This window comes from Antedon mediterranea, chromosome 8, assembly GCF_964355755.1.
Source record: "Antedon mediterranea chromosome 8, ecAntMedi1.1, whole genome shotgun sequence".
In the NCBI taxonomy this organism is placed as follows: Eukaryota; Metazoa; Echinodermata; class Crinoidea; order Comatulida; family Antedonidae; genus Antedon; species Antedon mediterranea.
In genome coordinates this window covers 2,948,456-2,971,530 of record NC_092677.1, presented here as the reverse complement: position 1 = coordinate 2,971,530, position 23,075 = coordinate 2,948,456, and the positions used below count along the sequence as shown (strand labels likewise).

At 36.5% G+C, this 23,075-nt stretch overlaps 1 protein-coding gene across 1 annotated transcript; it reads left to right on the top strand.

The window, feature by feature from the left end:
* Positions 1 to 1,506: 1,506 nt before the first annotated feature.
* LOC140056252 (lathosterol oxidase-like) lies at positions 1,507 to 13,407 on the top strand. Its single transcript, XM_072101560.1, has 4 exons — positions 1,507 to 1,637; positions 6,981 to 7,203; positions 10,285 to 10,417; positions 11,205 to 13,407. Exons 2-4 carry the CDS (start codon positions 6,994 to 6,996, stop codon positions 12,011 to 12,013), a joined length of 1,152 nt encoding a protein of 383 aa, XP_071957661.1. The 5' UTR covers positions 1,507 to 1,637; positions 6,981 to 6,993; the 3' UTR covers positions 12,014 to 13,407.
* The last annotated feature ends 9,668 nt before the right edge of the window (positions 13,408 to 23,075 follow it).

Here is a 23,075-nt window from a genome sequence, read left to right as displayed (position 1 = left end):
AGTTTTTCACACCTTGCAATATTGGTGTGTCGTTACCGACTTCAATATGTCAGGGAATTACTTAACGATTATCGGTTTTCGTTGGACAACTGTCGGTTTTAATTTAATCTCACCTGCTAACGGGAGATATACAACTAGTGTTAAGTAATTGTAAGTACTCCCAGAAGGCTCCTTAGTTTTGGACACCAGATGTAAAACTCAAGTACGAAAAGTACATTCGTCCAAACAATATCGAGCGTGTCGACAGACCGATGTAAGCCACACTAACTGGGATGTTTATGTTCACACATTTTCCACTAAAGACAACTTCGGTAGCTTCTTTTAGAGCACGTTTTGTCGGTGAAGCGACTGCTATTCCCCCGCGGCTCTATGTATCTCTGTATGTAGGTTTCAAAAGTGCTACCACGGATCACTCTATTAATAATAGACATGTTCAAGTGCTAGCCTAGATATGTTTTGAATCTTATGAGTTTTTATCTTGGCTCTAACTTCTTATTATAGATTATTAGCTAGGTTAAACCGATTTTGTATGGGGATATTTCTTTAATTATAGGTTCATGAATATTCATAGAAATATGGGTCGTATGAAAAAATGAAGATAAAACAAAAATCATCAAGAAAATGTGTATAGCAACGAGTATGAATATGTTTAGATAATGCGGACTACTAATTCTTTTTTAGAATATTATTGTCTTTTTGTTTATAATAATCCCATATCTATGGATATTATTATATCTAGGCCTACATGGATTCATTTGGTATCGTAAATCCATACAAAATCGATAAATAGAGAAAGAATGCTAGGAAATTCTAAATCGACTGAAACCTGGAAATGTACAGTAGCACATTCCTAAACACATATTTCATAAATATTAGCACTTATTGGATCGAATGAACGGGTTTGAAATCACCACCAAAACCAGCAACCGGAACACTTCTTAACTGAACAAGGTGCAGCCTTTATACTTATCTCATTAACATGAAATATAATCACCAATTTCCAAATAAATACGGTGAATCAGAGTTGACACGTGTAACATGATATATCGCCTGCACTTTGCAGACGATATAACGAAATTGTACACAAGTTGCCCTTGATTAACTATCCTTGTCAACTGGCGGACAGAAGGCCGTAATTAGGGCCTAACTATTCCACGAAAACCGCGCCGAGTATGCAGGCGATAAAAATATCCGCAAACATTGCAATCTGCAAATCATTCATATATAAAAGATTATTTTCGATTTCTAAAAATTTGATAAAATCACATAATCTTGGAAAAAATACAAAGTCTGTTAAGCTTTTTCACACAGATTTGTTAAAACCCACCCACCAACGTTCTATAAGTGTTCTGAACTTTTATCATCTGCCAGAAGTGATAATGGCCGGTGAGGGCGGTATGATGAATTACGAGCGGTTGGCATCGTGCCTGTTTGCGGTGGTAACCTTGACAGAAGTGTGTATAAAAACTTTCGGCACTGTAAGTGTTGATGATATTATCGTGTTCTTGTGCTCTACAGGTCGCATTTTGATTTTTTTTGTCTCACGGCTAAGGACTGTACCTTATCTTATAATACTACCTACATATTGGTATTATTGGAACTCGTTTTAACTGGAATACTCATACATTGGTAAATCGGTATGTTAGTTTTATTTAATATTTTTTAAATTTATATTTATATTTTTAGGATCCATAAATATTTATATTAAATAGTTTCTTAATGGTAAATGTGTTTTAAGTGTTAAAATACTATTCTTAAATCATCTTATTTAGATAAGTAGCCAGTGACGCAATTTGGAGTACGTACGCAATTATCTCGTTATGTGTTACATAAAAACATGCTTCCGTATATTTCGCGTTTGTTTACGTAACAAATGCGTTAATCTAGTTTCTATGACGTAATAGCTTTGATTGATAAAGGACACGAGAACTAATTGCACAACATATGACATTCGCAGCATACACATTATCAATAGTTACGAAATAACAACACAGTATACAGCAGCAAATGATAGATGGAAAACACCTGCTGTAGTTTACTGTGCGTTTGACAACTGCGTAATTTCACGGACGATTATTTGGAACTGATCTTACATGTATACGGTGTGTTTGACTTCCTGCGGGACGACGCGGGCCGCGTGGGCACTACTCAATTTAGGTTTCGATCCTTATGTGACGTACGTGCGATTGTTGGTGAAACATTTAATGTGCCCGAGATAAAAATGTATGCTAGATTTAGTTAGGAAAGATACGGTCGATTAGTGGTGTGTTTTCATAAATTCTTTCCTCCAACGTTGTAGTTGTCTATAATATGACCCATGACAACATAGTGGTGGGAATCCCCGCGCTCGCATGCCCTGCTCATCATCAACGCAATCGATTTCACGCGGGCGAACACGCATATACTCCAGTATAATCCACGTAAAATTCTCCACTTTTCGTCTCTCCTATATTAATTGTGTTTATTTTTTTAAACCATAGCGCGAACCACTCATGTGACTTTATTATACCGACCTCATTTTGCTTGCCAACGAAGCACATCATCAATCATAAAAGTACAACCTGAAACAATTCAATTGCGTGATCTTGAACCTCAATGAAATATAGGCCTACGACTAATAATAATTATAACTAATATTATAATCCAATATCTGTTACACAGGCCAGTATATGGTTTGCTCTGGTCTAAACAATCTCAAACCATTAATATTTTGTATAACCGGTACGGTACAATTATGAAAAAAATACCTACAATGAGAAGGTACTTTCCCTTTTTCACTCACTTCATTAGATTTAACTGTAAACACTAACACAATGGTGGTAAAATCCAATCAACAATATTTCGTACGCGTACAAAAGATGATATTTGTAACATTCTTTGTAAGCTCGCGACATCTAATTAAGTTTCATACGCGCCGCGTACAAAAGATGACCGTGTGTTAGTTTCTTTGTACGCGCGACAGATATCTAATCAAATATTCCGCGCGCGTGCTAAAGTTGATATTCAAAATTATTTGTACGCGCGCGTCAGATAATCTTTTTCCGTTGTCGATTTTAGAACTGCCAACATTTACTACAATATTTACTAAATCCCCTTGGTGATACTGAATCCGACTGTAACAACGTATTATGTTGATCCTAGACCAAATTTAGCATCAGCCTACCTCCCAGGTATTATCCTACCGATGTACGAATAAATCCTTAAAATTGTCGCAATTTTATTCATGCGTTAAGAAACATTTATTGTAATAGATGTAATAAACTGTTAAACTAAATCAAGAGTCTCAATTTGTTTCTCAAACATTCAATCTCGAACAAAGGTTTCGCCAACACCGTTTAACAACGTAACTAAACGTGTACAGTCGATTTCACGAACTGCGCCTCGATTTTAATAATTTAATCAAAGTACTTGAAAACATAGGGCCACATTATGTGTTTGTGTGCTTTTAATGTTAATACGTGTATTTGGTGTCCCTATTAATAGCAGTTAACAAAATATTTGGTCTCAGAGTCGGATGCAATCATTATAAAGTTTTCCTCTGTATGAGTGTGACATTTTGTTCAACATGGGCTACCTGCCTTTCTTTGTCCTAATGAGACCCGTGCCAGGTGCATCAATCTACGGGGTATAGTGCTACCAATTGGCATATTGTGCCTACCAACGCGTTGCTCTTTGGTCGAAGGGTAAAAAAATGAGTGTACAATATTATTCAAAATATCAGAACCTGGTTTGGCGTAAATTGTTGGATAAATACAAAATCGGAAGAAAGTTATGGCGAGAGACTGCAGGCGATCAGTAAGCACGTTTGTTATTAAAATCATACCCTCTTTATAACCATAAATAAGTAATTGAGGACATGCCTCCGCGCGCGCCTATTATAGTTACGCATACAGACGCGTGAATTTACTTATTTATTATCTTTTTATCTATAAATAAACAAACAAACAGTTTGAAATTGCATTTCCTTTAAATGTTAGTGTGTTTAACGCATTTAATTGTTTCCGCAATAAGACATTCATTGAAATTAAGTAAACATTTACTTTATCTGTGTCGATTTATTTATTCCAGTCTAAACATGTAGTTAATTACGTAATACTATCGTATCTAAGATAAATATATTAGTCTGAGCTTTGTTGAATTGTTACATCGCCTCATCTCGCCTAATCCGTATTTCCGCAATTGAGGATAAATATTAAACAATGTCAATTTAACTGGAATAAGTCGGGTAAAAGATACTAGTCTTAAATTTAAAAACAAATCACCAATAGTCTATTTTATTAATATTGTGAAACGATCTACGAGATGCAAAATCCAAACCGACACGGTACATTTTTTTTTCTCGTATTTTTAATTCATTGCATTCAGTTTAATTGTTGAAATACTAGTATTTGACCGAGTTTAAAAGTAACGTAGGAGGATTGTGTTTGTTATTTTGGTTCTATCAAGGGACAATACCTACCCAAAATAATTTGTCATTTGTCCTTATTTAGCCCTCTCTACCGCAAACAGGCCCCGAGTTGCGTTTCCCTCACGAACTTCAACTTATATGTAGCATTCTGCACCTGTTACAGCATTCAATGTATTATAAATGCTCATCTGTATTTTTTCGGTTTCTTTTGTTCCGACGTAAAATGACTAAATTTGTTGGCTAATCTGGGATATTAAAGCCAATTTCGCAGGAAATCTCGAATTGTTTCCAGATTAACTACTCATAGATCAGAGAAAAAGAAAAACGTGAAAAATAAGTAAAACCAAAACTGGAAAAATTGATTACTGTACAGTTATTACTTGGAAAAGATTAAGACTAAAACGACACATTAAAACATATTAGGTCAGCGCAGAAAACATTTACAGTACAATGAAACCACTTTTTTGAAAATTGTCAAAGGATTGTGCTTACACGAAACATTTAAAGAATATAAAATATGTTTTTTCCCCCTAAAATTTGAGGAAGACCAACATCTCTAGGATCATTAAAGTTGAAAATTATAAAGACAAACCATGAAATGGCGAACAATTACGAAAATGTCGAAATACAAGAGGCGTTAACTGACGATGATGACGAAACTGTATTTCTTTCCCCGACAAATCATTCCATTGAAAACTTATTAGGTGAAAAAATATAATGATGAAACTTCACTAGGAAGTTTCCAAATATCAGCTTTGGTTTGATACATCGGTCAGCGGAACAAAACTTGAATAAAACATAGTATTTTGTCTGCAGTTAGGCTACATTTTCCTATAATGAATGCATTGCACAACAATCTATGTTTCTTTTCCAGATAAATAATTATATTTGTTATTTCTATAATGATAACTTATTAACTGAAAATATAGTGGTGAAACTTCACTTAGGAAGTTTCCAAATATCTGGTTCGGTTTGATGCATCAAAAACAAAACTTGTAGGCCTATAGAATATAAATATTGTGTCAGCAGGTATATTTTCCCAAATGGATGCATTGCACATGACATCAGCAAGATCCAAAAATAGTCTAAACGTATTATTGAAAAGCCGTCGTTAATCTTTAAATAGCCAACAAAGACCTACTATATCATCGTTGGTTATATATTTGATAAATGATGTCACCAAGACGTTTCAACACTTTCACTTAAAAAGTAACTCGTATCCGGAAAACTCAAAATACAGACTTTTGGACATTTTTTGAGACAATATTTTTCTAGTGAATAATTCGACACGGTAGAAGATGAATAATAATATTGAACATTAATTCACGTATATAAATGAATGTATTCATATTAGTATTTCTTAAGCTCTGTCCACACTATCAAACTTTATGTGACAAAAAAAATGTGATGTTCCCACGGACATGATGTCGTATCACTACCATATTTGAGAATATCACTACCATATTTAAGCATATCACTACCATATTTGGGCACATCACAGTCTTTTTGTCAAACTAGTTTGATAGTATAGACAGAGCTTTAGGTTGTATAATATGTAAAAGATACGTAGATAAAATAACTAGTAGGCCTATGATTAAACGCATTATATAAAGCAAATGTTTTTTGGCCTACATAATAAACTGCTAACGAATCAGACTTGAATTTCGACCAACAGACAGACCGACTGACTAAATAAAATAACATCGTGATATACCCATACACAAGCAATATCTTAGTTATTACCAGAAGGCATTTTGAGAAATATTCGCTAAATGTTGTTAAACTTTACGCTCGTATTATTTCATAAACCATTAGTTTGCTTGTAAAAAATCTACATAGAGATTTAAGTAGAAATTGCACTATTTAACATGACACATATTGTTTCAGGGTTATGTACTTTGTGATATAAAGTTGAGATAAATATAGACTTACCTTAAATTTAAAATGCATTTATGTTTTCCCTGGATACATTGTTTCAATGAGAGGTCTTGGTAAAGGTGGCCAGAGAACCGTATAACAATATTTCTTGTGGCCTACAAAATAAAATAATTTATTTATAAGACAATATCATCTAACTTTAACCAAACGCAAGGTTGCTAAACTCAATTTAGTAAATCGTATAACTTTCTTTGGAAACTGTAAGCAAAACAAAAATATGAGGTGTTTCTATTTGGTAAAAGTTATTTGGTTTAACTTTTTTTTCTTCTTGTTCCCTATTTGTGTGTCTTCTTTTTTTTTTTATTGTTGAATTGCTGTTTTCTTTCCAATGTTAAACTTCAATTTTGATTTTATTTATGAAGAAGATAATTTAACTAAAGTTGTATCAAATCGTATCATTTGTATATGTGTGTAGTATAGAAACTACAAGACAATAACCTTTGGTGCTACATCATTATTGGACATTTCTAGAACCGCGCCCAACCAATCTGACCAATATCTAGAAACTGTCCCAAGTGAAGTGAAGTTCAATTCCACAATAGATCGGAAATTATTGCGGACTAAATCATTTCTGTGATAAATATCCAAAGTAGTTGCATATTCTATTAATGTTATCATTTATATTTATTTGTAGGTACCGCGAAGCAATGGACGTTATATTAGAGGTTTGCGATCACTATTTCTTCACGCCTTATGTTTATCCAAACGACTGGAAAGAAGACTATTGGTTTCGACAATGGGTCACTTTACTTGTAGTTGCAAACTTGGGAGCCATAAGCCTCTACCTCATCATATCCTGCTTCAGTTACCTTTTTCTTTTCGACAAACGACTCATGGATCACCCGTTATTTATGAAGGTAATATTAAATATTAATGATAAATATTATGAATGTCAATGTTAATATTTACAGATTAGTATATTAGGCCATTTAGCAGATACGATTCAACTTGTTTAACTTTCATTCTTAAAACCTAAACGCTACCATTATCCGAAATGAAGTGTTGAAATATTATTAAAGAGAACAGCCGCCAAATAAAAACATCATCAATGAATCGATTGTTTGCTAACTGACGACAATCTACTGCTTTTTACATAAATAAACAAATTTAAAATGTAAATTCTAAATACTGAGACAAAATGCGATCATGCGGTTTTCAAAGCAAAATATACAAATAGCCTAAAACACAATCTTACTGACCCGCACGAAATATGGTCTCGGAAAACTTTTTTCTGAAATCGAAACTCGACTGTTTATTTTATGAACGTCAACCGTTTCCGTACCTTAAAGGGTTCGCCGCAAATCACTTGAAATGAAATATCTTTAATTTTGTTGAGCTCATAAAAACGAAGAATTTTTTTTTCTTCATTTTTGTTTTACCCAAAGGCGAAAAGGGTGAAATGGCGCCAACGGACATTTGATGATTATATGATGAAACAATGTGCTATAAAAGACTTATCGACAGACAAATTCAAAGCGTTGCAATTCGTTTCCGAAAACATAAATCGTTTAAACCTTGATCGTAAAACTATATTACAGTTGAACCTCAAAATATTTAAATAATGAAGTCTCATAAAATTGTTCCTAATGTGAAATAATTCAATGTTATCGCCTATGTTGTAATCTCTAAATAACTTTCATTTTCTATGGAAAACAAGCAACGTAATTAAGACAAAATTAAAGTCTAGACAAAAATAATAATACTGTATGCCATTATTACCTCATCGTAATATTCTGCATATTATTATTATCTTCATTGGTTTTACGGGGATTGGACAATTCAAGAATGTACACTATCTAAGGGACAGTAGAGGTTAAATTAATTCTAATTTCAAAGGTGACATTTTTAAGGGAATTTTACACCAAGGACCTCTTCAATTACTTCTAATTGAGCCAATCGCATTTACATCGGATTGTACTGGATGCAATGTCTCAAACAAATTTAATATAGGTTTGTATTGCTCTTTAAAATGGCAATTAATTGGAAAATAATACTTGATAAATTTCAAATCCTTGAATGTATTTGGCTTTGTGACATGTACGATATAATATCATCCGAGGAGCTGGATATACTTAGCAGTGGCCAATTGTAATAGCCCTAAGGGTAGTGCTAATGATATGGATTTGTGCGTGACTTTAAGGAAGTAACAAGCAACGCAACTCAGTAGTATTCTCCCCCCACTTATTCCACATGTCATTTATTGTGTAATAACATGAAATTTGAAATTTAGACAAAATTCACATATGGGGTATAATCTTAAGTTTAAAGTGGAATCATAGAAGGATTATTAGGTTAACAAAAGTGGTTGTGAGTTAAAAGTGTAACTAGCGAGTTTAAAAGTGGTAACTAGTGAGTTAAAAGTGGTAACTAGCGAGTTTAAAGTGGTAACTAGCGAGTTAAAAGTGGTAACTAGCGAGTTAAAAGTGGAAAGCGAGTTAAACGTGGTAACTAGCGAGTTTAAAGTGGTAACTAGCGAGGTAAAAGTGGTAACTAGCGAGGTAAAAGTGGTAACTAGCGAGTTAAAAGTGGTAACTAGCGAGTTAAAAGTGAAAAGCGAGTTAAACGTGGAAACTAGCGATTTAAAAGTGGTAACTAGCGAGTTTAAAGTGATAATTAGCGAGTTAAAAGTGGTAACGAGCGAGTTTAAAGTGGTAACTAGCGAGTTTAAAGTGGTAACTAGCGGGCTTGGGTCTGATATCCCTCAAATTGTTCATTATCCAATCGTTTTTATTGTTCAATTCAAGTTCCAAACAAATGTCTTCGCTCGTGTTATCTGGGTGGCTGCAATTCGGAAAGAAACCGCTAGAAAGCAATGTCGCAAAGTAGCTGAATGATTGATAATTAGTAACAACGGCGTTGTAGAGGTGTGTCTATCCCGAGGCGTGCTATGAACTATTGTGGTTCTACTGATGGAGTGAACAAACAAATTATTCATAAAATACTATTAAAATTGAACTTAAGATTACTTAAATAGACCTACATCACAGAGTGAAAGAAAACGAAACGATTGTAGTAACTTATTTAGAAACAACCGAATGGCTGTTTTATACCGTTAATGGGTATCACGCATAAATGGGTTAAAAATTATATGAATCAATATTTGACATCTAGTTCATAAATATAATTACTATAGCATGACAGTGCTCGTTTAACATATATTTGACTCGGTTCTTCCGGTTTTCAATCAAATATACTAGTAGTTGTATTCCCTTCGGTGCCACAGGCCAATCTAATAACGGTCACAAAAACTATCAGTAGAAGCTAGTCGATGATGGGAGGAGGCGGCAGCAGCGTTTGCAAATTCTATTTTTCTCCGGAGAAAACGTTCTCGGAAGAAATTGCGTCAACTTTTAACTCAAACCTAGGGATATTGATTCTTTTTGTTTTCATACAAGGTAGCTTGTTTGTTCTAGGCAGCTGACGCTCTCTCCACCTGTGTGGTAGAGCTAGAAAACTAGCGAAGAACACGGCTTGTTGCCGGCTTACAACAACTTTGCATGAGTTCTAACATGATAGTTTCACCCACAGTTGTACTTTGGAGAATGTTGAGAGTGTCGTAGAATTAAATAGTTCGCGTTTATTATGCTTAGTTACGATTAAAGGTGAAAACTGAAAATGAATTTACAGTATTTCCATTTCGTTGCTGCAACAGCTTTGCTATAGATGGCGCACTCTAAACTTCATCGTGCAGCACCGAGGCTTAGTATAAGACCACACAGTGGTGTTGGGATTGCCATTTGATGCACATAGATTATTTCAGAATTAAATTAAATGTCTTATAATTATCGTCTACAAAAATTGACTTACATTCATAGAAATACTAAATATGTACTTATAAATAAAATATAAAAAAAAGCAAAACTACAGTATGTAAAACAAAGAATAAAACAAAAAAAATAATACTTTCATTCTTTTTCTCTTTTTTTTTTTCTCACTAGAATCAAATTCAAGATGAAATACTGCTCTCGTTTTGGTCTCTGCCGTGCATCAGTCTTCCGACATGTTCAATTTTCTTATTAGAAGTCAGAGGTCACAGTAAACTTTATGACGACACCACATCGTTTAAATATGGTAAGAGTGTTAAAGCAACATTATGTAAACGCAACAGTAAGAACTCGGTTGAGCACATCTTTTTTATGTGTGAACGCATCCTATCTACCACCGTTACTATTCGACCACAGTTGCACCAACGAGGTGCTGCTACCCACTCTTTGTGCAGACCGATGGTTAAAACAATTATAAAACATGTAAACTAGGCTTAACCTCCTGCTTAGTCCGAGTCCCATCGCCTTGACTAAAATGCCCCCAACTTTTTTTTTCGAATTCTCTAAGTCTATTACTTAAAAGGCGAGGAATGTTCGATTATTTCTTTTAATTCAATTAACGAAACACCCAGGTCTAACTAATAGGTACCCAATAATGAATAACTATACACATAAATATCAATAAAAATGGTCATATAAATTTAAAGAACAACGTTTCATAAAGTAACCCTTTGACCTTAAATAGTTCAAAGTTAAAAGTTGAAATCGTTTATCATTATCGGATCGTGTCCATTAAGATCTAAATTTATTTTGAAACATTGAGCAGGTTTCGTTTCGTTTATTTATTTGAATAGCATAAAATCAAAACAATATTTTTTTAAAAATTAAAAAATAGAGATGAAAAAATGCCAGGGCGCGTCAGTTAAAGCAAAATACACTCAAATGAGTTCGCTACCCTCGTATAAATTAGATTAGATATAAAGAACTTTTCAAAAATTGACGTGTAATAATTGTAATAAAATATTATTCTTTATAGTTGAATAACATAATAAATAACATATTAAATCAACTAATATATTTATCTTCTTTGCCAGGTGTGTATAGTGCCTTACTGGACTTTGTTCCGTTGGTCATTTTCACCGACGCGACAATCTACTGGATTCACCGACTGATGCACCATCGACTGATATACAAATACGTTCACAAGAAACACCACTTGTACAAGGTGGCCACGCCCTTTGCCAGCTACGCCTTCCACCCTCTCGATGGATTTATGCAAAGTCTACCTTATCATATCTACGCTTTTGCATTCCCACTTCACAAATACGTTTACCTTTTCATGTACGTGTTTGTAATGATATGGACTATCATTATCCATGACGGCGACTATCGCGTTCCAAACTCGTTAAAGCCTTACATAAACGGATCAGCCCACCACACCGATCACCATTTGTACTTTAACTACAACTACGGACAGTTCTTCACGTTATGGGATAGGCTTGGTGGCTCGTACCGAACCCCAAGTCCATACGTAGGTGACGGACCTATTGACCAAATGGAAAAGTTACGCACGACACAGAATGAGAAACAGGACGGTCATCATACGACGAAAAACGGAGTTAACGGTACCATTACTCGGCCAGAAAAACATACGAACGGCTATCATCATTGCAACGGCTCGTCACCAGTCGACAAACGCACGTGCAATGACTCGAATACAGTTCTGCGTTCTTCTACATCAAATGGTAATGGTACAATTGCGCAAAATGGCTTCCATGCAGCTAACCTACGCGCGCGTATATCGACTTCTTCAGACGATAATGATAATGACGTATGTGCTCAAACCGAATTCGGCATATCTGTTCAAAAAAAGGCATTACATAACAGTGAAGCTTTGCATTGACTGTGTTTTCTATGAATGTAGTTATATAAACTTTAATATATGTTATTTATTCGGTTAACATTTTGCAATGTAGGGATTTAGCATGAGTAGGCCTAGCTATAATTATTTTATTGGAGAAAATAAGTTAAACAAGTAAACGATTCTGATACAAAATTCCTACAAGAATATTTATTTAGGACCAGATATTATGTTTTAAAACGTGGGGAAACTAAATTAAACAAATGGGATACTTACGCAGTAATTTGACCAATCACAAGCGACGGCTTCTCCGATCCGTCGATTGTGATTGGCCAAATTACTTGCGTTGAGTATTTACTTAATTCGATTAGTAGTAAGACGCCTGTCTATGGAACGCTACCATGGACATAATAAATTAAGGTAGATAATGTGTTATGTATTTGTAATTATAATTATTTATATATATTTTTCACTGTGTATAATATATTAATAAGTGTTGTAGCTGGTTCTACTGTTTTCCAAAATGTTATGAAAAGAATTCAAAGATTTTGTTTGAGTAACAAAATTATGGAGTTTGGTTGCTAACGGATTTAAAGGATTAAAGGGATTAAGATTGGACAAGAGGATTCCAAGCGACTATCACGTTTGGATTAGATATCGTAGTAGAAGAAAGTAAATTGCGATATCTAAACGTGGAATCTCAACAATTATTATGATTTTCAAGGAGACATTATGGTTCCCGATGTAAAGCTGTTTTATAATTTTCAAATATTTTGATGTAAAGTCCATATGAAAAATGTAAAAAAAATATAAATATTATAAGAACAGAATTTATCAATTTTAAGTCTATTCGATGACAGTGAAATTAATTTGACCAATCACGTTTGTTGCGTTGCGCGTACGTCGTTGCGCTGGAAACCAAGCTAAGTCCATTTAACAGTCAAAAAGTAAAAATGAATAATCCTATTTCAAGCTTTATTTTTTAGTAACTCTATATTTAACTCAACTACAACACAAAAGTATTACAAAAAAATCTTCTATATCCAATTTGGGCTAATTTTGTAATGATATATTTTCAAACTAATTTGTTGTTGTAGTATTTGGCCGGCTCCCACACATTAATCACAATAATATAATTTTAACACAGATCTTATCATATTATTACACACATACTATAGTTGTGTGATCTTGTTTAGTAATAATAATAGAGTGTTATTATATTAATATAGTCTTGTTATAATCTCCAGGCCAGCTCGACGCGTCTCTTTGGCGTCTTGTTGTGATGTCAGTGATGGCGTAATTATTCTGTTTAAACCAGTATTACATATTTTCATAAAGTTTATAAATATTATTAATTTGTACAGATTTGAAAATTGCAATGAAGGTATAAATAAATGTTAAGGTACAAATTTTTCTAATAAACTTAAAAAGTTGAATTAATTGATTTGATTGTTTGATTTTGATGACACCACAACACACACTTGTACGCGCGCGTCTCAACGTAGCATAACACTATAGAAATGTTAATTTGACACACGCGCGTACAACCTTTGTAGGCGCATACGTCACTGCTTGAACATGATGCACTTTCTTAACATATAAAAAGCGTTGCAGCAAGTCATCAATTTTCAGACGCAAGAAGACCATACGTTTCATTAAAATATATTGACAGTGAGTGCATTTCGAGTGAAACCTACAGATTCAGAAATAGTCATGTTCCAAGATTCGAATGTTCAATTTAGAGATATATGTAGACCTGGAACAGGTCCAGGTCATTCTGGTATTCTATGATTTAGTTAAAGTTAGGCCAATCATAACACCCTAATGATGCTGCTAACGATTGTATTAATTAACTAGGAGCCCTGTAGACAGCCACACGCTGCTCCTAAAGAGTTTAGCCCGAGGAGTGTACACATTCCTCCAAGCTATATCATCCACAACAAAATCTTATCTCTTTTTGATTCTCATTGGTCCAAACTATACGCGGATGAAAACTTTACGCACGCTGATTGGTCAATGTTGTCGGAAGGTAGTATTTTGGTTGCGTGACGTCATCATTTTGTATTATGTTTCAATTGCACTGTGGATAAACATCATCAAAAGTTGTGATCTTGTGACGTTTGGGTCAATGTCAGTGGGATGATGGGAAGAGGTAAATAATCAGCTGCAATCTCTCAAAGCGAAGGTTAGTATTATTAGTATGACAAATATAACAAGCATTTTATCTGATATTTGCTCGTTTGTGTATTGCTACGGGCAATATGAAATTGTACGACAGTGATATTGGGTTGCAATTACGACTACGAGTAAATCAGATAGCCCCACATAATAATGAATACTACACAGTGCCCACATACTGAACTTGAAGAAAATGGAAATACAGATACAAACAATGTTTTAATTTCGAGACCCAACTAATACCCCTTAATAGAGATGTTTATGGGTTGTATATTTTGGCGCGTTAAAAACATAATATTTCCCCCATGTTTCGTTTTGTGGGGAAAATGTATATTATAATATGAATAGGCCTAATGGTTGGCCGTAAGTGTAACATAATTCTTGCCCTCATACGTTTCACGGGAAAGTGTGTCAGTCTATCGTAACTCCTTTATCTAGCTAGTAGCTGTGCGCGTACACAGCTAGCTACTTGTGTATTTTTACATTTATGATTTAACTTACAATTGCATGTTTGTTATCTTCCTACAACGATCACGACAAATTCTCGACAATTATCGACTACAAATTCTTCCGCACTTCTTTCACAGGTGGTAATTTAAATTTACATAAGATTCATTCATTTCATTTCATTTATTTATTTCAATTTACAAATATATAAATATAAAGTGGAGGAGCCTAAAAGAAAGCAAAGCTTGTGGTGAATAGGCTCCTCAAAACAAAAAAAATAAAATATAAATAAAATAACACAATTAGAAACTCCAAAAAAAACAACAATTTAACTAATATCTTTTCTCTAACACATAAGTTTAACATGTTTAAAACTAAAAAAACAAGTAAAAAATAGATTATATAAATTATTTAAGAAATATCCAAATATATCAATAATAAAAGAATCAATAATAAAAGAATTTACAAAGAACCTTCAACCAATAATAGTTAATTGACGTTTAAATAAAGCACAGTTATGAGATTTTTTAAGAAATAAAGGAAGAGAATTCCAGAGTTTAAAGATTAAAAGCAATTGTAAAATTAACATACATTCTTTGGATTGACTACTTTACTTTTATGCAGCAATACAACCTTTAAGAACACAAAAACTTAGGAATATTAAACAATAAGAAGAAACTGGGAAATGAAACTTTTACTAATAAGTTACCTACAGACACAGTATAGATAGGCTGATAGTGAAATAGTATATAACATGGAGAAATAACTATTTTCTCCATGGTTATAAAGTATAAAAATCGCAAGTACTTTATAGAGAAAGTATTATTTAGAAAATCTCTATTGTTGGTTACGTAAATAACCGAATAAAATAAAAATTGATACTGGAAATGGAAAAAAACAAGGTCATATCTGAGAAAAGCATTTTTAAAAAGTGCACTTAATTTAATTCATCAAGTAACACAATTTGTTCTGATTATCTTCCGCCGTCGACGCGAATGCAAGCAACAATGCATTGTGGTTATAAAGCGAATGATTTAAGACACGTCAGATCCTTTATGACACCTCAGGTTGCTGAAATTATGAGTAAGAATTATTATATTATATCGCCTGTCATTTGAATACTAAATGTATTGTGGCGATCCTTCACGCTCGAGGGCCACAGGCAGGTAGCTGCGTGCGTGCGTGCCTTGTAATAATATGAGGCCTACACAAAGGAATACGCTATAAAATACAGGTATAATATTTATGTTGGTTTGACATGCAATTACAGCAACTTTCGTTTTCGAAACGCGCCACTTAAGTAGCTTTGTTTACGAGAGACGCAACGCAGGGACGTAGACGCAATGCAAACACGTAGACGGAATGTAAAGACGTAGACGCAACGTACCTTAAGGACGTAGGCGCAATGTAAAGACGTAGACGCAACGTACCTTAAGGACGTAGACGCAATGTAAAGACGTAGACGCAACGTACCTTAAGGACGTAGGCGCAATGTAAAGACGTAGACGCAACGTACCTTAAGGACGTAGGCGCAATGTAAAGACGTAGACGCAACGTACCTCAAGGACGTAGACGCAATGTAAAGACGTAGACGCAACGTACCTTAAGGACGTAGACGCAATGTAAAGACGTGGACGCAACGTACCTTAAGGACGTAGACGCAATGTAAAGACGTAGACGCAACGTACCTTAAGGACGTAGACGCAATGTAAAGACGTAGACGCAACGTACCTCAAGGACGTAGGCGCAATGTAAAGACGTAGACGCAACGTACCTCAAGGACGTAGACGCAATGTAAAGACGTAGACGCAACGTACCTTAAGGACGTAGACGCAATGTAAAGACGTAGACGCAACGTACCTTAAGGACGTAGACGCAATGTAAAGACGTAGACGCAACGTACCTTAAGGACGTAGACGCAATGTAAAGACGTAGACGCAACGTACCTTAAGGACGTAGGCGCAATGTAAAGACGTGGACGCAACGTACCTTAAGGACGTAGACGGAATGTAAAGACGTAGACGCAACGTACCTTAAGGACGTAGGCGCAATGTAAAGACGTGGACGCAACGTACCTTAAGGACGTAGGCGCAATGTAAAGACGTGGACGCAACGTACCTTAAGGACGTAGACGGAATGTAAAGACGTAGACGCAACGTACCTTAAGGACGTAGGCGCAATGTAAAGACGTGGACGCAACGTACCTTAAGGACGTAGACGCAATGTAAAGACGTAGACGCAACGTACCTTAAGGACGTAGACGCAATGTAAAGACGTAGACGCAACGTACCTTAAGGACGTAGGCGCAATGTAAAGACGTGGACGCAACGTACCTTAAGGACGTAGACGGAATGTAAAGACGTAGACGCAACGTACCTTAAGGACGTAGGCGCAATGTAAAGACGTGGACGCAACGTACCTTAAGGACGTAGGCGCAATGTAAAGACGTGGACGCAACGTACCTTAAGGACGTAGACGGAATGTAAAGACGTAGACGCAACGTACCTTAAGGACGTAGGCGCAATGTAAAGACGTAGACGCAACGTACCTTAAGGACGTAGGCGCAATGTAAAGACGTAGACGCAACGTACCTCAAGGACGTAGGCGCAATGTAAAGACGTAGACGCAACGTACCTTAAGGACGTAGGCGCAATGTAAAGACGTAGACGCAACGTACCTTAAGGACGTAGACGCAATGTAAAGACGTAGACGCAACGTACCTTAAGGACGTAGACGCAATGTAAAGACGTAGACGCAACGTACCTTAAGGACGTAGACGCAATGTAAAGACGTAGACGCAACGTACCTTAAGGACGTAGACGCAATGTAAAGACGTAGACGCAACGTACCTTAAGGACGTAGGCGCAATGTAAAGACGTAGACGCAACGTACCTTAAGGACGTAGACGCAATGTAAAGACGTAGACGCAACGTACCTTAAGGACGTAGGCGCAATGTAAAGACGTAGACGCAACGTACCTTAAGGACGTAGGCGCAATGTAAAGACGTAGACGCAACGTACCTTAAGGACGTAGGCGCAATGTAAAGACGTGGACGCAACGTACCTTAAGGACGTAGACGCAATGTAAAGACGTAGACGCAACGTACCTTAAGGACGTAGACGCAATGTAAAGACGTAGACGCAACGTACCTTAAGGACGTAGACGCAATGTAAAGACGTGGACGCAACGTACCTTAAGGACGTAGGCGCAATGTAAAGACGTAGACGCAACGTACCTTAAGGACGTAGACGCAATGTAAAGACGTAGACGCAACGTACCTTAAGGACGTAGGCGCAATGTAAAGACGTGGACGCAACGTACCTTAAGGACGTAGGCGCAATGTAAAGACGTGGACGAAACGTACCTTAAGGACGTAGACGCAATGTAAAGACGTAGACGCAACGTACCTTAAGGACGTAGGCGCAATGTAAAGACGTAGACGCAACGTACCTTAAGGACGTAGACGCAATGTAAAGACGTAGACGCAACGTACCTTAAGGACGTAGACGCAATGTAAAGACGTAGACGCAACGTACCTTAAGGACGTAGGCGCAATGTAAAGACGTAGACGCAACGTACCTTAAGGACGTAGGCGCAATGTAAAGACGTAGACGCAACGTACCTTAAGGACGTAGACGCAATGTAAAGACGTAGACGCAACGTACCTTAAGGACGTAGGCGCAATGTAAAGACGTGGACGCAACGTACCTTAAGGACGTAGGCGCAATGTAAAGACGTAGACGCAACGTACCTTAAGGACGTAGGCGCAATGTAAAGACGTAGACGCAACGTACCTTAAGGACGTAGGCGCAATGTAAAGACGTGGACGCAACGTACCTTAAGGACGTAGACGCAATGTAAAGACGTAGACGCAACGTACCTTAAGGACGTAGACGCAATGTAAAGACGTAGACGCAACGTACCTTAAGGACGTAGACGCAATGTAAAGACGTAGACGCAACGTACCTTAAGGACGTAGACGCAATGTAAAGACGTAGACGCAACGTACCTCAAGGACGTAGGCGCAATGTAAAGACGTAGACGCAACGTACCTTAAGGACGTAGGCGCAATGTAAAGACGTAGACGCAACGTACCTTAAGGACGTAGACGCAATGTAAAGACGTAGACGCAACGTACCTTAAGGACGTAGACGCAATGTAAAGACGTAGACGCAACGTACCTTAAGGACGTAGACGCAATGTAAAGACGTAGACGCAACGTACCTTAAGGACGTAGGCGCAATGTAAAGACGTAGACGCAACGTACCTTAAGGACGTAGACGCAATGTAAAGACGTAGACGCAACGTACCTTAAGGACGTAGACGCAATGTAAAGACGTAGACGCAACGTACCTTAAGGACGTAGACGCAATGTAAAGACGTGGACGCAACGTACCTTAAGGACGTAGACGCAATGTAAAGACGTAGACGCAACGTACCTCAAGGACGTAGGCGCAATGTAAAGACGTAGACGCAACGTACCTTAAGGACGTAGACGCAATGTAAACACGTAGACGCAATGTAAAGACGTAGACGCAACGTACCTTAAGGACGTAGACGCAATGTAAAGACGTAGACGCAACGTACCTTAAGGACGTAGGCGCAATGTAAAGACGTGGACGCAACGTACCTTAAGGACGTAGACGGAATGTAAAGACGTAGACGCAACGTACCTTAAGGACGTAGGCGCAATGTAAAGACGTGGACGCAACGTACCTTAAGGACGTAGGCGCAATGTAAAGACGTAGACGCAACGTACCTTAAGGACGTAGGCGCAATGTAAAGACGTAGACGCAACGTACCTTAAGGACGTAGACGGAATGTAAAGACGTAGACGCAACGTACTTTAAGGACGTAGACGCAATGTAAGCGAGTTGAAATAATGGCAATCGACAGTTCGGATAATCAATCGCGTGTGATTGGTCAAATCACTACGTCCTTGCGTCATGTCTTCCGCCCCAACCACTTCTCCCCCTCCCATCAACCAGGCCGCTCCATCCACACCCCCCCCCCCGCCCCAGCTTGTGTAGAACGGCTTGTTCATTCGCTATGCGCGTAGACTAACCAAAGTTCGACACATGCGCATCTGCCACGAGTGAGTTCCAGTCTTATTTTCTATTTACAACATGACTGGCTGAATTTATTTAGGTAAAAAGTGGAATAAAAAAGAACATTAGCAGGAAATAGGAAAAAAACAACGAAGGTTCTATGAACCACAGGGGACATGGTATCATTGATGGTGTAGCGCTTGAAATTTGTAGGTTGAAAGGGCAGCAGAGTATATAGAAAGGGCCTGGATGCAAATAGCTCACAATATAATTTATTGAGCACATAAAACAATAACGTCATCAATGTCGGTAGGTTCTGTGAACATTATCACGCGCAGTGTACACGTCACCTTGACCCGTGCACTATATAACCATTGCTGATAACATTTTTTGGCCATAGGGACATTTGCTTGCTCATTTTAATATAAACCTCGTGTTTTTTAATGAAACGTTTCATGTCAACCATAACAATATAATAAGTATGTACTTTGCTGCTTCTGCTGGTGCTGGCTAAATTCTCAACAATCACATGTTCATCACTCAAAGAAAATGGGCGAAAAGTACAATTTATTTAATTGGGGTGGTTTAGCGTTTTCCAGCTTGTAAAGAAATTGTAATACATCTGGTAGGGTAAACACAATAATCATCTATGAACCATACAAATGTAGAGAAACTTAAAACTGAATTTCTCGACCAATCTTGTTTAGTAAGAAACCACAACCGGTTTTTCCGTGCGTAAAATTTACTTTCTGAAGAACGAAGGTCCGTGATATCGTCCGCTTGTGAGCCTCTTTACTTCAGACGGCGCTTACAGTATATTCAAACAGTGAATCCAATATAAATTTAAAATATATACGCCAAAAATTTCAAGCGCGTCGAAACGGTAAAGAAAAATATTCGGCGGCGTTTATGCGAGCGCGTTCCGCTACGCGTTGTCAATCAACAATTACTAATCAAAACGCAACAACTGTGAAGGCAATGCGTGACAAGCACAAAAACATTCAACCAATCAACGATGTTTATAGTTGACGTGAATGAGGGCGCTATTATATTAACTTTTACACAGAACTTTTACAAAGAAGTGTTGTCACTGCTAAAATGCTTTAAAGTGGAGCTCCACTCAGACTTTCTCAACTTTATTATGTTTAAGTATGTTTAATTAAAAGTGATTACACAAAAAAAGAAATGGGAAAATATGGTATTATTTTTTCAAAAACTTATTTCCAAAAAATCGGTCAGATAATTGTGTTTTTCAATACATTACACTTTTTCATAAACTTAGGGGTTATTGTGATTATTGCGTTTTTTTGTTCGTCGGTAAACGCATTGGTTTAATTTCTCCCCTTTGGTAAACTATAGTGTCGAAAAGTAGTGAATCAATGTTATACACACAATTAATGCAATTTGTTTAAGGCCTAAGTAATATTTCTGATAAAAATGTATATAACATCATGATTTGCACTGTACACGTACACCAGCATCATCATCTTAGTTAACTTTGCTTATTAATGTTAAGCTAGGCCGTCTACTCAACCTAGTTGATTCACCACCTAGCTAAGCTTGAATTTTACAAATAATTTTAAAAATTATACTTGTTGCAGGATTTAGCTTTTTTATTATTTATGTTTTAGTTTTTTAGGCTAGTTAGGGACATAGGGGGACACAACTAATCAAGCTCTTTTGAGTTTTTATGTGTTTCCTTTTCATCTTTTTTATGTTCTCATATATTGTTGTTGTATATTTTCATGATAGAGGATGAATAAAGAATATTTGAATTTGAATTTGAATTTGAATTCATATGCCTATATTCATAGGTTAAAAAAAACTTGGTCGTTTCGCATAATTTTTTGTTCCTGTGTTTTCTCGCACTATTTATTAATAATTTTAAACACAAAATCCTCTACAAACAGATAATATTACCCACATATATTTAAGCGATATAGAAGCTTAGCACTGACTGAAAAGCAATTATTCAGGCAGCCTATCATGGGTAGTCCGAGGCTAGGTGCCAAAAAAAATCTAACTGCTTAAAGTGTAAGGCTATCAGAGCCTGGCTGGCTGGGCCAAGCAGCATCGGTACGTACCTACCTAGTAGTAGTAGGCCTAGCTTTCTTGAATATATAGTCACGTCTTTCTCAGATCTCATTAAATTTTACATTTTAGTAATAGCAATCTCATAATCACATCATTTACACCGTGAAAACATTATAGGCTCACATCCAGTGTTTAAATATACTTTTCACCTGTCAAAAACAACATCGCGACGAGAACAGATCGCCATGATGCCAGCAGTAGAGCAGTCACCACACAGAGTGTGATCATGAAAATCACACGTGATCATACTCCCTAGCATATTAAAAAAAAACCACATTGACCCTAACGGGGGAAAGTGTCTATTTCTGCAAAATTGCGCAACGATACTCATCGAAAATACCAAATTACATAAAAAAACATTTTAAGATTTTTTTTAGTGACGAAATTAGTTTTTAGGATTATTCAAATGTATCCCCTCTCTTGAATGTAAAAGTATAGAAAACTACAAGGTATCCCACAAACTACAAGGTATCCCCCAAACTACAAGGTATCCCACAAACTACAAGGTATCCCACAAACTACAAGGTATCCCACAAACTACAAGGTATCCCACAAACTACAAGGTATCCCACAAACTACAAGGTATCCCACAAACTACAAGGTATCCCACAAACTACAAGGTATCCCACAAACTACAAGGTATCCCACAAACTACAAGGTATCCCACAAACTACAAGGTATCCCACAAACTACAAGGTATCCCACAAACTACAAGGTATCCCACAAACTACAAGGTATCCCACAAACTACAAGGTATCCCACAAACTACAAGGTATCCCACAAACTACAAGGTATCCCACAAACTACAAGGTATCCCACAAACTACAAGGTATCCCACAAACTACAAGGTATCCCACAAACTACAAGGTATCCCACAAACTACAAGGTATCCCACAAACTACAAGGTATCCCACAAACTACAAGGTATCCCACAAACTACAAGGTATCCCACAAACTACAAGGTATCCCACAAACTACAAGGTATCCCACAAACTACAAGGTATCCCACAAACTACAAGGTATCCCACAAACTACAAGGTATCCCACAAACTACAAGGTATCCCACAAACTACAAGGTATCCCACAAACTACAAGGTATCCCACAAACTACAAGGTATCCCACAAACTACAAGGTATCCCACAAACTACAAGGTATCCCACAAACTACAAGGTATCCCCAAATCGCGAAAAGGTGTGATTTACAAGAAAATCATACCCATTGAAAACATAGAATAGAAAAAAAATTATAAATTTGCCGGGTGGAGCTCCAATTGATTACATTTAAATTGTCTCAGTAAAAAAAACATAAATAAACAAACACAAAGAAACCATAATA